Here is a 15,940-nt window from a genome sequence, read left to right on the forward strand (position 1 = left end):
CAATTTCTACCTCCCTATAGGCTGGCCGAAATTCACTACTAGTCCCTCATAATAGTTTTGTTTACATTTTCCATAATTTCTAAGCCTATTCAACTAAATAAACATAAATTTAACTAAAGATCACAAGTTTAAGTCACTAACCTTACTTTGGATTTCAATTCTTCAATTTCTTCACTTTCTTCCTTTCATTTCTTCTTCAAGCTTCTTTTCAAATCATCAAAGTAAGGAAATTCAAAAATTTAGGAGAATTTATGGGAAATTTTTAGGGTTTGTGAAGCTTGAAATCAAGCTTCAATGAAAGTTTTAGAAGAGAGATGGGAGAGAGAGGAAGTAGACAGCAACTATGGTGAGGAAGACAACAAGTTTGTCTTTCTAATTTTATGTATTTATTTGCTTTTTGACTTAGTCAAGAATTAAAGAAATTAAATTCCATTTTTGACATTATGGTTGATGTCACCAAGGTGATGTCATAAATCTTTTTCTTTTCTTTTTTCTTTTTCCTTTATCTTTCTATAGTTCTATAATTTAATTCTATATTTTGAAATTTTCATTTCTCTGATTTTATTCGGCAGTTAGGTCAGGAGTCACTTCTAAGAGTGAATTGACCAATTTGCCCTTGCTGATTTGATCCGGTTTGCAAATAATTCAGTGTTTCTTTCGAAACCCTGACCTAATTATTTGATCTAGTTTTGCACATTTTTCTGTGATTTTCATATTTTTCCTAGTTTCGCAATTTTTCTTAGGACTGCGATGTCACAATGCCCCATATGAATTTAGGGTTTTGACTGATCTCGCAGTCACTTTTCGGTGTGGTCACCCATCGCTGTGACCCCGGCTAATTTAACATTTTATGTTCTATTTTTCTTATCTATATTTAACCTTCTGATAATCACTACTAATTTTCATTCAGGGCTTTTCTAAATATCTTAAGCATAGTTCTAATCCTCTTAATTTTCAAACCGACACCGGTCATCGGAACAGTGATTTGCACAGGACTATGCCTGTTAGGGTATTACAGACTTTATCTAATCTAGTATGGCCACTCATCCACCTTAACATTCTCATCTCTGTAACTCTTATCTTAGACGCATACGACTCCTCCAGTGTCCAACACTCACTACACTCACTACCATATAACATAGCCGGTCGTATGACTGTACGGTAAAATTTTCCTTTCAACTTATTATGAATCTTGCGATCACATAAAACTCTTGTGGCACGTCTCACTTCAACTATCCGGCTTTAATCTTATGACTAACTAAATCAATGAAACTAATATATATAAAAAAAAGTTATATTTAAGGGTATAAGCAATAAAATAGTTTATTTTTATCCTTTATTTTTATATACCCTAACCGTAGGAAAATTTGAGATCTAACATATAAGGCAGTGTAAAAAGAATCATTGAGGAGAAATCTAAGGCAAAAGTTGTCATTAGATTTGCCAGTTCTTTCATAACATGGACCAAGATAAGCAGCAAACGAATACGGAGAATGGGTCGTGAAATGGAGAATGGGGAGAAGGAGGAGACGTTTACGCAATTAAGGGTTGGAAGGAGATGTGGGTCATTTAGATTATGGGAGATAATTTTACACTACCTTGTGGTATTTTTGGAATAGAGAAAATTTGTTTATTTCGTCTAATCAGAGCCATAACCCATGGATTAAGAGCATCTGTCAAAAATTAGATTAGACAGTGTATGAGATATTTTAATTGCGTTATAGTAATTTAGGCTCCGTTTGTTTTTTGAAAAATAATTTGTATATAAAAAATATTTTTATTGTTTATTTGTAATGTTAAAATAATGATATATATTTATTTTATGTATATATAAGTGTGTTCACATCTTAATAAGATTATGAAAATTTAGAAAACGAAAAATGACTTTCTCTTTTATGTATATATCCGTTTGTTTTAAGAAAAATGACTTAATTTTTCATTTGATCGGGAAAATATTTTTCATTGATTAATTTTCCTAAGTGATCCAAATACCAAAAAATGCGAAAAATATTTTTCGCGAAACAAACAGAGCCTTAGAGACCAATTAATAAATTTTGGTGTCATAGTAATTTATCCTATATATTTTGATAATTTACAATTAAGTCCTTAATGTATAGCAAAACCCACATTTTAATCCCTGATTTATTTTTTACTAAAAATTTAGTCCTTATAAGGGTTTCTTAACAACCTTCATCGAGCATGGATTCTCTCCCATTAATTTGGTTGTGGGTCTGTCAGCTTTGGCTCTTTGTATACTATAAATGAGTCAATTTTTATGAGAACCACCAAAAGCACCTAATGATTTCCAAACACTTTTCATCTCAAGTCTCTATTTCCAATTGCTCTTCTTCACACATCAATTAGATTAATTCTGAAAACATGCATAGTACGTAATGGGTTGTGCAGCATTAAGAGCGTAAGAAGGTGTAGAGAATTTGGATTCTTGTGTTAGAGATGTTCTGTGGAAGGAAGCCAACAGGCATCAGAGCAGTAAAATAAATATTCAAAAAGTTCAATAGTACATTTAGTTTCTGTATTATTCAGCACATTGTATGATAACTATTCATGGAATTTCCTTGCCAGGATTTCAGAGATTTACACAATACCTATCAAATCTTCGACTCACTTTACTACAAATGTTCAAGACCATATATGGGTGTTAAGGAAAGTCAATATGAGCTGCTTCACCTCATCAGGTGATTGCTCCTGAACGAAATGGGTTCCTTCAGGCAAGTATATGATCTCCGGATTAGGGACAAACTCTTTAAGCTTCCCACCCTCTGTGTAATCTTATATCCCTGTAAATTTGAAGACATAATCTTTGGCCCCCATGAAAAGCAGCGCTGGAACTTTAACTTTAGGTTCAGTTATGCTGAACTCTTCATCAGCTGACCTGCAACAGCACAAAATCAAAGTAAAATGTCTAGCAGATACCCACACATAAGGTGAAATGGACGGACAAGTAAAACATCTGAAAAAAAAGAGAGAAAAGAAGAAGAGAAAAAGAAGTTTAGAACTAATAAGCATCTTAAAAATTTGAAAAGGCAACTGTTGAGCTAAAGGTTAATTGTTGACAGCAATGATGCAAATTGCGAAACCACAACCTTAAGTGCTAAAGAATCTGGATTTAGAACAAGATCATTGAGTTGCTGAACCGCATAAGTAAGATGAATTAACTTCATTACCTATATGGAACCTTCAAAGCAGTTTGAAAACCAGATTTCTAATGCTCCACATGTTGCAAGATCTTCCTCAGTGAACCAAGGGGGAAGGGGAGTAAAAGGTTCTACCAAATCCATGATTTCCTGGTTTTCAGCAACTACTGGTATTTCACTTCTAGAGAACAGAATGTAGATGTTCCTCACCATAGTTTTAGCATCAAACTGACCAAAATCAGTTTCTGCTCACCCAGGTTCCTAAACAGCAACCAAAAGAAATAAAATTGTAGACAATTAATATTCATTCTTTATTTTCACCCTGAAGAAAGTTTTAGAGAATCATTATTAAATGATTAAACTAAGAAATGTAAGTGCAGATACCTGCCACCTACGCATATAAAAGCCTTCAGGAAGACTATTCCTGTACTGACTGAGTCAACCTTTGGGTGCGAGTGGCACTCCTATTGTTACAACCCCTAAGACCCTCTCTGGGTGGAGAAGAGTAAACATGGAGACAAGCCTGCCTCCAAAATCTTTCGCAACAACAGCAACAACCTATGCTCATTCAATTCAACAAGCAAAAAGCCACTATGATCAAGCCCTTTTTCCCCCTTAAATTCCTTTGTCATTGAGCTATAAATGGTTAAACAAGAAAGAGGGATACTACAAATCATTTAAATTAAGCTGCAATTAGATATAAATTAACATCAATAATTGATGAAGTCACATATTCTCATTTCTTCATTTTCCTCTAATTTCTCAGCGACCAATCATAACATAAGATTGAAAAAGTCAACTACTTTCCTTTCACGCATGGAGACACCAAAACAGAACACATATCGTCATGGAAAATTCTTATTACCTTGGTGATTTCGAGTGAATCTAGGATTCCGACAAGGTCGTTGACTATATCCGTGAAGTGGTCTTCTCGGGTTCGCGTGGAGATTCGGACAATCCGTATCCTCTGTAATCGGGTGCGATAGCGCGAAACCCTACGTTGGCCAGAGCAATCATCTGGTGACGCCACGAGTACCATATCTCCGGGAACCCATGCAAGAACAAGACCACTTTATCACCTGCAGATTAACGCCACCGTGCTTGATTAGCAAACAGTAGTAATGTATAGAAAATAACGTAGGGATGATCATACCGGAGTGTCACCAGTTCCGATATCGGCCACATGGAGGCTCAGTCATTGTCCTTTGATGTACTTGTGCTGAATTTGGTCCATTTGAGGTTTCAGACTATCAGATTGTTGCATCAAACCATCAATTTACTTGTATGTGATGTTTCAGAGTTGGACAGATGGGTTGAGTTGTGCAATGATTGTTAAGGTTGAAGAATCCCCCCATGAAGGCCGAAGCCTGAAGACAACTTTGGGATTGGGAGTGAAAGCAGAAGCCCAACAAGACCAAGAAAACATCTGGAACCCAAAGAGCAAACCCAGCCCCATCCTAAGCTAGCAACGCGCAGAGTCTGGTTTAGAATCTTCTCCGTCTCGGCTAGACCTGTTCAAACTCTAAACTACTCGCCTGGTACTTTGGGTAACTTACGTAAAAATACTTCAATTTAAACATATACAGCAGTAAGATGTTTAAATTTTAATTAATAATATAAAATAATTTAATTTATAATTTTTTTAAATTTAATTTTAATTTAAATAATATAAAATTCTTTTCATTGATTTCTAAGTTTTTTTTCTAACGTTAATTAAATTACAAAATTATATTTTATATCTATTAATTTGATATTTATTAAAAAATTTTAATTATTATTTTTCTATTTATAATTTTAGCTATATAAATTATACATATCGATATTTTAATAGTCATAACTTATTTAACTAAAATTAACAATTTATTAAAAATATATCTTTTTAATTTAATAAATAATACATTAATATAAATAAATTAGAAATCAACTACAGAAAATTATTAGAGTTTGATATTATTTATATTAAATATTAAAAATTTTATGATATAAATTAAAATTTAAATATATCTTTAAATTGAGATATTATATATATAATTTATTTTAATACTTTTCCACCTATTTAATATTATATATATATATATACTATTTTTAAATTTAAATTTTATAAACTTTTAAATTTAAATTTATATATGTTCTTCTCAATTTTTTTTAAATTGTTTTGTAAAGTTTTTTTTTATAATTCAAAATAAAAGATATAAAAGAAAAGACTTCATTTTTATATTTGCATTTGTTAGTTATATTTTATAAAATTTTACAAAAAAAAATTTAATATTAAATAATTAAAAATAAAAATCATATTAACCTCGTAGAATATAATTTTTAACACATAAAATACATAACTTATCTTATCCTGTTTGAAAACGTGAGAAATTAAATTATCTTAGTTTCATATCATATCATAAATTCATTGTCACATTCAGTAAATATATGTTCAAAAAATTTAATTTGGTTTGATTTTAAATTTTAAAAATTTTAATTATTTCAATTTGATTATAAGTTAGAGAAAAAAAATCAATTAAACAGAAATGAATTGGTGTATTAATTTTTAAATTACTTTATTTTTATTGAGAAATTATGTATTATATATATTTTTACATATTTAAATTATTTAATTTCATTAATTAATAATTATTAAGCTCAAATTAATATCAAAATCATATCAATAACTTGAAAATTAAATATAAATAAAAAAAAATCATTAAATCTTAAAAATCAATCAATTCGAACTAAATTAGAATAATTCGATTCGATTCAATTTTTTTATACATTTTAATTCAATTTAATTTTTAAAATATAATAATTTAATTAATTTAAATATAATAATTTAATTCAATTCAATATAATTAAATTTAAACCAAATACTCGCCTTACTTTCAACCACGGTAATCCCATGCCCAAAAGTATGGCGAATGCATAATTAAAACAGGATTAAAAAACAAAATTTTCTGTGTGGAAATTTTTATTTCTTTTAAAAAATAAAATTTTCCCAAAAAATTATTTTATTAACAGATAATATTTATAAAATTTTTTAATATTTTACAGTTTTTACTGGTTTGTCAAAAAAATGTTTAAAAAGTGAACAATAAACTCGAAATCAAATATTAATAACTAATTAATTTAATTTTTAAAATATAAAATTGGGCAGTTAATTTTTATAAATATTAAATATTAATTAACAATTTAATTTTTATTTAATTTCAATTTTAGTTTTTTGAAAATAATAAAATTAAAAAAATCATGTTTATAATATATATATATACACGCACACACTAAAAAAATTAAATTTAAAATAAATTTATGAATTTTTCCTTTTTTTTTTTAAAGGGAGCTTTTAAATAATTTTGCTGTGAAATCTTTTATTTCAATAAATGAAAATTTTTATACGGAAAATAATAATATTAAGATTACTTCAATAATAGTTTTTAAGTCAATTTCATCGTATATTATAGATTGCAGTTGAAATAATTTATAAATAAAATATTTTTTTAATTGATACCGTATATATAAATTGTAAAAATCCGAAAATTATTAATAATTTTTTTTTAAATAATGAAGCCTATAATATTATTATTTAATACAAAAATAATATTATTTAGTTAATATTTTTTATTTTAATTGAATATAAATAAATGATATGCTAAAATTAAATCTTTTACACAATAAAATGATAAATAAAATTATAAAACATGCGATGCAACATTATATATGAAAAATATGGAATTGAATTATTTTTTTCATTTTTATTATTTTTTATTTAGTTTTTTTTTTGAATCTTATTTAAAAAAATCATATTTGTTAAAAAATTAAATATAATTAATTTAAATATTAAAATATTTCTCCTTTACATTATAAGCTGCAAGGATATTTTTGTAATTTTAGTATTTTACATTATCTTTCCTTTTATACGATTGCTAATCCATCGATTTTATCTCATTTAAGCACCTAACCTTACCATATACCTTTCATTGCCTCCTTACACTCTCTCTTCCGAAACAATGGTGAGATACTCCATCACTTTCTCTAGCTCTCTGTTCCATGTTAATGGTTATTGCTTTTTGCGTTTGATTGAGAACTTAGAGATCTAATCAATCCCTTTTACTTATTTCGCAGGCGGATTCTCCTGGAAAAAGGTAAGACCTCCCTGTCGCATTCGATTTCAGAAAAGGCATGGGTATTACCTTCCTTGGATTTCTATATATCTAGATATGAAGCAATCTGTAGTTGGTGTTTTGCGTTAGCTTGTTGTAATGCTATTATAGTGGATGATATTATTCTGCTTCCTGTTTCTTGTTTAAACTTAATTAGAAAAGTATGAGTTTATTTGGTAAAGGGATCAAAAATGGACTTATTTCAACTTCCCAAAAAGTTCAAGGGTAAATTTGAACTTTCTTCCATAATAACACTCATGTCATATGGTAATACTGCCAGCCACAATCACATTAATCGCTTTCTCTCGCAGCTGTCTATCGAAGAATCGGGATTTTAAATGGGGTCTTACATGTTCAGTTCAAAATCCAAATAACCCTAGCAGTTGCAAATCTGGAATTTAAACCGACAAAAGGAAGAGTTGGGTATAGTAATTCACTACTCTCTCATATTGCCTTGTGTTTTTGTTAGCAGTCCTTGATTAGGGTTTAGTTTTCTTGTGTGGTAGATCCCTTTTCCTCTCTCTCGATTGATTTTCTCATAGCTGTAGTTCCTATTTCACGTTTGATGTTTATTTAGGTTTCTTCGCGACCTCTATCTTGTTTTCTGTTGTTTGTTATCTATGAATAGATAGATCATAAATATGCCTAGAAGCTAATTGATTTTTTTCTTAAATTCTTTTATTTCTTTTATTTTAAACCCTTTTGGGTTTGGGGTTAAGAGGGTGGTTAGTGTAGAGCTGCAAGAACCGGGTTTAATTTTATGTTTTTATTAATGGTTGATGGTTTAATTAGTACATCTAGTGCAAATCGGTTATTAATCAAGTGAAATGTTGGTTTTTTAACCTGCAATTAACCATTTTCTAGTGCTGAAACCGGCAAAATATCAAATGTTTTGGGTGTATCTGGCTATTAATTTTGGATATTGTTCATGTTTAGTATGTATGTGGTCATTGTTTCACAGACCGCAATAATTCTCCATATAGCACTGAGATAAAGCTCTGGTGGAGTGCATGACCTGAATACTAATGCAGGTTCAAGGTAGTTAAAAGTGTAAGGCGCACTCAAAGCGGTGTATCACTCATCGCTTAAAGCGCAAAGTGCAAAAAAAGCCTTCACTTCATTAAAGGAAGCGCAAAATTATAAAAATTAACTAATAATATAATATGCAAAGAAAATACAATCACCTATGTAAAATTTAAATCCTTAAGAAATCATCAAACATCTAAAAGTTTGTAGCGTTCAAATTCATAGTCATAACCTAGAGATACACACTAGATTTGCCATAAAAGTGTTAAACACTTTCATTCTCATCTCCAAACTAAAATCCATTTTCATTAATATCTTCATCTAAATCTCAAAATCTTCATACTTTGGCCTTGAAGTTGAGGCTCCTTCGCTTTGCACCTTTTTTCTTTTTCTTGCACTTTGCGCTTTAATCGCAAAAAGCCATCGCTTCATTAAATGCGCTTCGCTTTGCATATGTAAAAGTTCTATTCTATTTGTCATTGCGCTTTTTGCGCTTTTGACTACACTTAGCAGGTTAGACCTGAACTTACTTGGGCGTGCTTCTCATGAATGCTAGCTATTGCCAACTGTTTGAACTTCTAGAATTATTTAGAACCACATATTAAATGTTCAATTAAGCTATTATTGTGGCTTTCCAATTGAATCAATAGTAGAATTACCTGGACTTGGACTTGGAAGTTATGATGTTATGCATAAGCATATTGTGGTGTACAATGCCTCCTTCTAGTTGACAAGTGTCGGAGTCTGTATCACATAATTGTTGATTTGAAATGGCCCAATAATGGAATGTGATGTTATTTCTAATTATAATGCAAAATGGGAAGATGAAGATCCTAGTACAATTTAGGAATTATTTTTTATGTAAAATTAGGAAGTTTAATATTTCTAGTAATTAGGAATTCTATTATTATTATTATTGTTGTTGTTGTTGTTGTTGTGTAAGAAAGTATTAGTTTGAGACTTTATATGATTATTATTTGAGATTAATATAATTTGAGAATTAGTTATCTTTTAAGGATTTATTCCTTGTTTGCCTATGATCTTTTTGGTGCTACATCAATTTATTATTAGAGCCTAACATCAATCCAAAATTCCCATTCCTACCTTAGTTTTACTGTTTGAAGAAAAAAAATGGAAATAGAATCTTCTAACAAAGTAGGAACAAAGTCGTGAGGAAAAGAGAAGCCACAGCCACTGCCCCCACCTTTGCACCATCTCTTGGTCGTCAAACAGCCCAACCACTACTGCTTGAAGACTCGCCGGTCTGTGGCGATTCGAGAGGCACTCTTCCAGTCGCTTGAGGTGGGCCAAACCCGAAGATCCAATAAGGTCAAGAGTTGACCTGAATCGTGACCCATCTAAATCCCACTATTTGCCATGTTCATTCCTCCTAGAAGTGTCGACAATCGTCGATCTACACTTTCTATCCATTAGAGCTCCAAACTAAAGCTCTTAGAAGCCAAACCCAATGGGTTAGATTCCAAATCGGAACTCAATCTGATAGGAAACCTATTTTTCCGACTCCTGAGTTTTCCCTGGTTATTGCCGTGTACCACAAATCATGTTTATGTTATCAGATCTGTCATCCAATGTTCCGATAGACAGTTTCATTTGGGTCGGCTCAAAACCCAGCCAAGCTAGAAGAATAGCTCACCAATTAAGATTAGGTGTGTGTTTGGTTTCACCTTATTCTAGCAAGTGAGGTGCTTCTTTTATTATAATGTAATGCACAGATACGATAGGAACACGGAATGCAATTAATGATTCCATGGATGAGTTATTGTATAAAGTTCAAAGAATACAAACTGAAATTGATGATTATTATGAACAATTTGGTGAAATATGCTATTTGATGGATTTATATGGTAGTCTTGAATATGCTCCTTGTGGATTATTTGATGAATATCAAAGTATTCAGCAAATTTTACAATTTAGGGAGAAAGCCTTCGAAAAATTTAAGAATTAGATTAGATTCAATAGACTCGTCAACAAGTCAAGGGGAAAGAACTTGAAGAATTTGAAGAATGGAAAGAACATCTGTTTCAATTGAGAGCACAGTTGAATATGATAAAAAGTATTGAAACAATAAAGGCAAGAAGTCTTGAAAAAGCAAGCAACAACAACAAGAACAACAAGAGAAGCTTGAATTCGAAAAGCAACTTGAGATTGAAGATGAAATTAAAAAGGAGCACCTTGAAAAACCTAAACTTGAAGAGTCTGAGATTAAAAAATCCAAAGCTTTGATTGTTGCACCTTCACTTGAAGAACCTATTCTAGAGCAAATAGTTGATGAAGCCAATCTAGCCATGGAGACTCCTATTGAAGTTCAAGAAAATCAATTTTTTGAGCCGACAAGGGAATTTGAAAATTGGAATCCTGTTCCTAAGAACCTTTTAATTATTGTTGACTGGTTTTATTTGTTCGGAATTTACAAGAATGTAAAAGAAATTGAGATTTTTGTTCCATTCTCTTTGCTACCATCCAAGATGATGATATTGTGTGTTCTTCTCACATGGTTCATGATCTGTCCACACTTCGGAACTCGAGGTCGAGTTTTCTCCAACTAGGGGAAAATGATGCAGTATGGGAAGAGAATTTTATTTAGGAATTGTAATTATTATAGAATTAGGCAATTTAAAGAGTTTTTATTATTTAAGAAGTATATCAATATTTTTATTTAGGAAGTTTATCTCATTTAGTATTCCTCATTAGAATAAATTAGGGTTTATATTTCTAAATTGAATAGGGTTGTAATCTCTATAAATACGGCTGAATCTTATATTATTATTAGCTTTTGGCTGTGATTATTAACTGAAAATAATACAATTGAGAATTAGTTCTCTTTTTTCTAAGGATTTGTTCCTTGTTCTTCTTTGTTCTACATCAATTTGGGAAGATGAAGATCCTAGTACAATTTAGGAATTATATTCTATGTAAAATTAGGAAGTTTAGTATGGCTAGTAATTAGGAATTCTATTATTATTATTATTATTATTATTATTATTATTATTATTATTATTATTATTATTATTATTGTTTTGATGATGATGAAAGTATTTTAATTATTCAGGAATTTTGTGGATTTGGGATTCCTAATTAGGATATGATTTGATTCTTCCTAACTAGGTTCAATATTAAAGCTAGTAGGATACTAATACTATATATAGGACCTAAGGTTTCTGTTATTATTAGTTTGAGACTTTGATATGATTGTTATTTGAGATCAATATAATTTGAGAATTAGTTCTCTTTTCCCTTAAGGATTCGTTCCTTGTTTGCCTTTGGTCTTTCTGGTGCTACATCAGGTTACTAAGATGCAGATGGTTGCCTGAGACAGAAGTTGTATGTTTGCATGATCAGCCATTTAATCAATGTTCCTTGTTGAGCTCAATGAATGGAATGTAACCCTGATTGTTTTGTCGGATGTTATTGAGGGAGAAAAATGCTTATGATAATATTTTTTGCATCTAGTGCGAAAAAGTTGCATATGTGAGGATTTTAGTTGTTTATACTATTTATGAACACATTACTATGTAAATTCTGCATAAATAATCTGCTTTTTACTGTTGACAGGTGAACTAGTTGATTAACACTTGGAGACTTAATCAGGAGGTTGTACCAGTTATCATAACATATAGGAAGTGGCTGTGAATCATGGCAGACTTGGAAAATTTGCTTCTTGAGGCAGCAGGAAGAACCGGTGCAGCTGGAAGGAACAGGAATGCGCTTCCACCATCTAGGAGGCGACGTGAGGGTTCATATTCTGATGGTGGAAGTGATTCTAGAGATGATGATTCTGATGATGATCGTGGCTATGCAAGCAGGAAGCCATCTGGATCTCAAGTTCCTTTGAAGAAGAGACTGGACCCCACTGAAAGAGATGATGATCAGGGTAGCCAGGATGATGGTGACTATGATGATGGGGGTTCTGATCGTGAGGGTGATAGCAGTGATGAATCAGATGTTGGTGATGATCTTTACAAGGATGAGGATGATCGGAGGAAGCTTGCTCAGATGAGTGAACTTGAGAGGGAGATGATATTATCTGAACGGGCAGACAAAAAAGGTGATAAGAACTTAACTGAGAGAATTAGATCAAAACGGGACAGCGAGAGGCCAACTCGATCCAGAAAAGAGACTCCACCTCTTCCATCATCTCGTGGTGTGCGCACATCGGCTAGATCTGCAGACAGGGCAGCTGCCAAAGATGATGCATTGAATGAATTGAGAGCTAAACGTCTGAAGCAGCAGGACCCAGAAGCTCACCGTAAGATGAGGGATGTTTCTAGAGGAACTTCAGGTGGTCGTGGTTTATCGCCAATCAAGCGAAAACACTTCACTTCAGCAAGCCTGAGTAGCTCTAGCAGTGAGAGTGAAAGCAGGTCTCATAGTGAAGATGAAGGGTCAACAGGCGATGGTGGAATGGGAGACAGTGATGAGGACAGGGATCTGGGGTCTGAGGGTCCAACGTTTGATGACATAAAGGAAATCACGATCCGGAGGTCAAAACTTGCTAAATGGTTTATGGAACCATGGTTTGAAGAGTTGATTGTGGGTTGCTTTGTGAGGGTTGGGATTGGGAGGTCAAAGTCTGGGCCAATCTACAGGCTCTGCTTGGTCCGGAATGTTGATGCTGCAGACCCTGACCGCCAATACAAACTGGAGAATAAAACAACATATAAATATCTGAATGTTGTTTGGGGCAATGAAAGCTCTGCTGCTAGGTGGCAGATGGCTATGGTTTCTGACTCTGCACCTACTGAGGAGGAGTATAAACAGTGGATGAGGGAAGTGGAACGTAGTGGTGGGCGGATGCCAACAAAACAGGATATTATGGAAAAGAAGGAGGCCATACAAAAGACAAATACATTTGTCTATTCAGCGGCTACTGTGAAGCAAATGTTGCAGGAGAAAAAATCTGCCTCGTCAAGGCCATTAAATGTTGCTGCTGAGAAAGACCGATTGAGGAGGGAGTTGGAAGTAGCACAAAGTAAGCAAGATGATGCAGAGGTGGAGAGAATAAGGGCTAGAATTCAGGAACTGGAGGCATCTCGGCAAACTCAGGAAAAAGATAAGAAGGCTATTAGGTTGGCAGAGATGAATAGAAAGAACAGAGCTGAGAATTTCAGAAATGCATCAGGATTGAAACCTTTGAACACTAGTCTGAAAGCAGGTGAGGCTGGGTATGATCCATTTTCAAGAAGATGGACTAGGTCAAGGAATTACTATATGTCAAAGACTGCTGGAGAGGATGCAGCTGAATCAACCAATAATGAGGCCAATGGCACAGTGGTGGTTGCAAACAGTAATGGAGCAGCAGCTGGGGTTATAGCCGAGACTGGCATGGCTGCTACAGCGGCAGCCCTGGAAGCAGCAGCTGATGCAGGGAAGTTGGTTGATACAGCTGCTCCTGTGGATCAAGGCACAGAGTCAAATACACTTCATGATTTTGAGCTTCCATTCTCATTAACTGCACTTCAGAAATTTGGTGGAGCGCAGGGAGCTCAGGCAGGGTTCATGGCAAGGAAACAACGGATAGAGGCAACTGTTGGATGCCGGGTCCCTGAGAATGATGGGAGGAGGCATGCTTTGACTTTGACTGTTAGTGACTACAAGAGAAGAAGAGGACTCCTCTGAAATGTTACAATGCACCAGCCAGTTTCCTTTCTGGTAACAACATTAGTTTCTACAGCAGCCTTCCTGCAAATCTATGGGTTGTGATGATCTTGTTAGTGCAAGATTATTGATGTGTGTTCACCCGAGGCAAGTAGTGTCCAAGAAAAAACCAAAAAAAAAAAAAGGTTTTGCAATTACTGTCTTTTAAGTTCTAATATGTTATGGGACGTATAGGTGTTTGGTATTGTCTTTGTTTTATTGTTTTGTATTGACAATGGTGTTTTATTAAGGAAGCAGGATAATTGCTGCTGTGGAATTTGTGTGTGGAGGAGTTGATTACTTGTTGGTAAGAGGTCTTAAATTGGAGCCTGTAGTCTGCATCATTTGGTCAGTTGTCTTCCGTTGGATTCTAAATTCTTTATTTTGAAAAGCCCACACAGCCAAAACTGAAGGGGTGAGAACTTTATTAAATTTTCTGAATTCTGGTGAAAAACGAAACCTTTATCTAAATAAAAACTTTTAGGATATTGTCAAATCGGAGCTTCTACTATCCGTTGGAATTATGGATGAAGTGGGATATTTTTAAATATTTGATTATTTTATTGGACTCTATTAAGTATATTATATTAAATAAAATAAAATAAAATAAAAAATAATTTTATTACTTGAATTATATATAATTTTAAATTTTAAATTTATTTTTAAATATTATTAATTTAATTTAATATAGTTATAATAAATTTTAAAAAATTAATTATTAAGAATTTTAAATAAATTTTTATTTAAATAAAATATTAAAATTTTAAATTTATATTTGTGAAATTTATTTATATAATACTACCTTAAAAATAGTTTTTGAGATGAAATTGAATTTTTTTTATCTGAATTTATTTATATAAATAATTAAGTACATATAAAATATATATTTTATGATATTAAAAATTTTGAGATATAATTTATGATATTAAAAATTTTGAGATATAATTTAAAATAAATAAAATTTAAATATTTTTATAAAATTATGACTTAAAATGTAATTATTAATAAAAAAATAATTTTATATAAATTATTAATTAAATATATAAATTTAAATAAGTTTAATTAATATTTAAATAACAATAATCGACTTTAAAAGTGATTCAAAGTGAATTTAAATATTAAATTTAAATTTAGATATCCTCTAAATTTCTTAATTAGAATTTTTATTTAATATATATTATTAATAATAGTGAGTTTTATGCATAACTCATCACAATCAACAATTGCATTAAAACTATTATACATACATCATGAATAATTTTTCCCTCAATTGAACAATACAATGCTTGTTCGTGAAAATTCATTATAAAAAATAAAAATAAATAAATAAATAAGTTTTTTCAGGAAATACCTCAAAAGTAGAAATGAAGAAGGCGATGGCGATTCTGCTTTGCCCATAAATGAAACCAAAAAAGTAAATTAAGAAAGAAAGGATCATCGAATTTCTTTAATTATAGTTTTAAGAAATTAATTATTTAATTTTAGCTTGCACTATATTACATTTTAATTTTTGAATTTTAAAAAATGAATTATTTTATCTTTTTAATTTTAATATTTATAATAATTTTATCAGAAGAATTAAATTATTCTATATATTAAAATTACAAAGAATAAAATATGTTATATCCTAAATTTTAGAAACTAAATAATTAATTTTTTAAAATTTATGGATAAAATATAATATATCTCAAAATTTAATGATTAAATAGTTAATTTTTTAAAAATTTAAGTATAGATATGTAATATAAAGCAAAACATAAAGATCAAATTGTAAATTTCCAAAAAAAAAAACACTTTTGGAGAAAATATTCCTAAAATAACAAAAATCACCTTTCAATTAAATTAAAATCAAGCTAAAATTATCCAATGAGGCCCATCTCTTAAAATTCGATTTAGGTTGAATGACACATCTAATTTGAAAGTAATTTTACGGTGAAACGGTGATTTCATTATAAATAA

General features: G+C 31.2%; 1 protein-coding gene and 1 pseudogene across 4 annotated transcripts; one reads left to right on the forward strand and one right to left on the reverse strand.

The window, feature by feature from the left end:
- Positions 1-2,502: 2,502 nt before the first annotated feature.
- LOC110641679 (uncharacterized) lies at positions 2,503-4,686 on the reverse strand (annotated as a pseudogene).
- A 2,357-nt stretch (positions 4,687-7,043) lies between these two features.
- LOC110641693 (protein RTF1 homolog) lies at positions 7,044-14,258 on the forward strand. Of its 4 annotated transcripts, none has more exons than XM_021793511.2 (4): positions 7,044-7,150; positions 7,263-7,282; positions 7,612-7,723; positions 11,900-14,258. In XM_021793511.2, exon 4 carries the CDS (start codon positions 11,981-11,983, stop codon positions 13,961-13,963), a length of 1,983 nt encoding a protein of 660 aa, XP_021649203.2. In that variant the 5' UTR covers positions 7,044-7,150; positions 7,263-7,282; positions 7,612-7,723; positions 11,900-11,980; the 3' UTR covers positions 13,964-14,258. The 4 variants fall into 4 exon arrangements, with proteins under 4 accessions (XP_021649203.2, XP_021649202.2, XP_021649204.2 ...); XM_021793512.2 differs by having other exon boundaries at positions 7,099-7,150; positions 7,612-7,728; XM_021793513.2 differs by having other exon boundaries at positions 7,099-7,150; positions 7,612-7,718.
- Positions 14,259-15,940: the final 1,682 nt, after the last annotated feature.

This window comes from Hevea brasiliensis, chromosome 11 (genome assembly GCF_030052815.1).
Source record: "Hevea brasiliensis isolate MT/VB/25A 57/8 chromosome 11, ASM3005281v1, whole genome shotgun sequence".
NCBI lineage: Eukaryota > Viridiplantae > Streptophyta > Magnoliopsida > Malpighiales > Euphorbiaceae > Hevea > Hevea brasiliensis.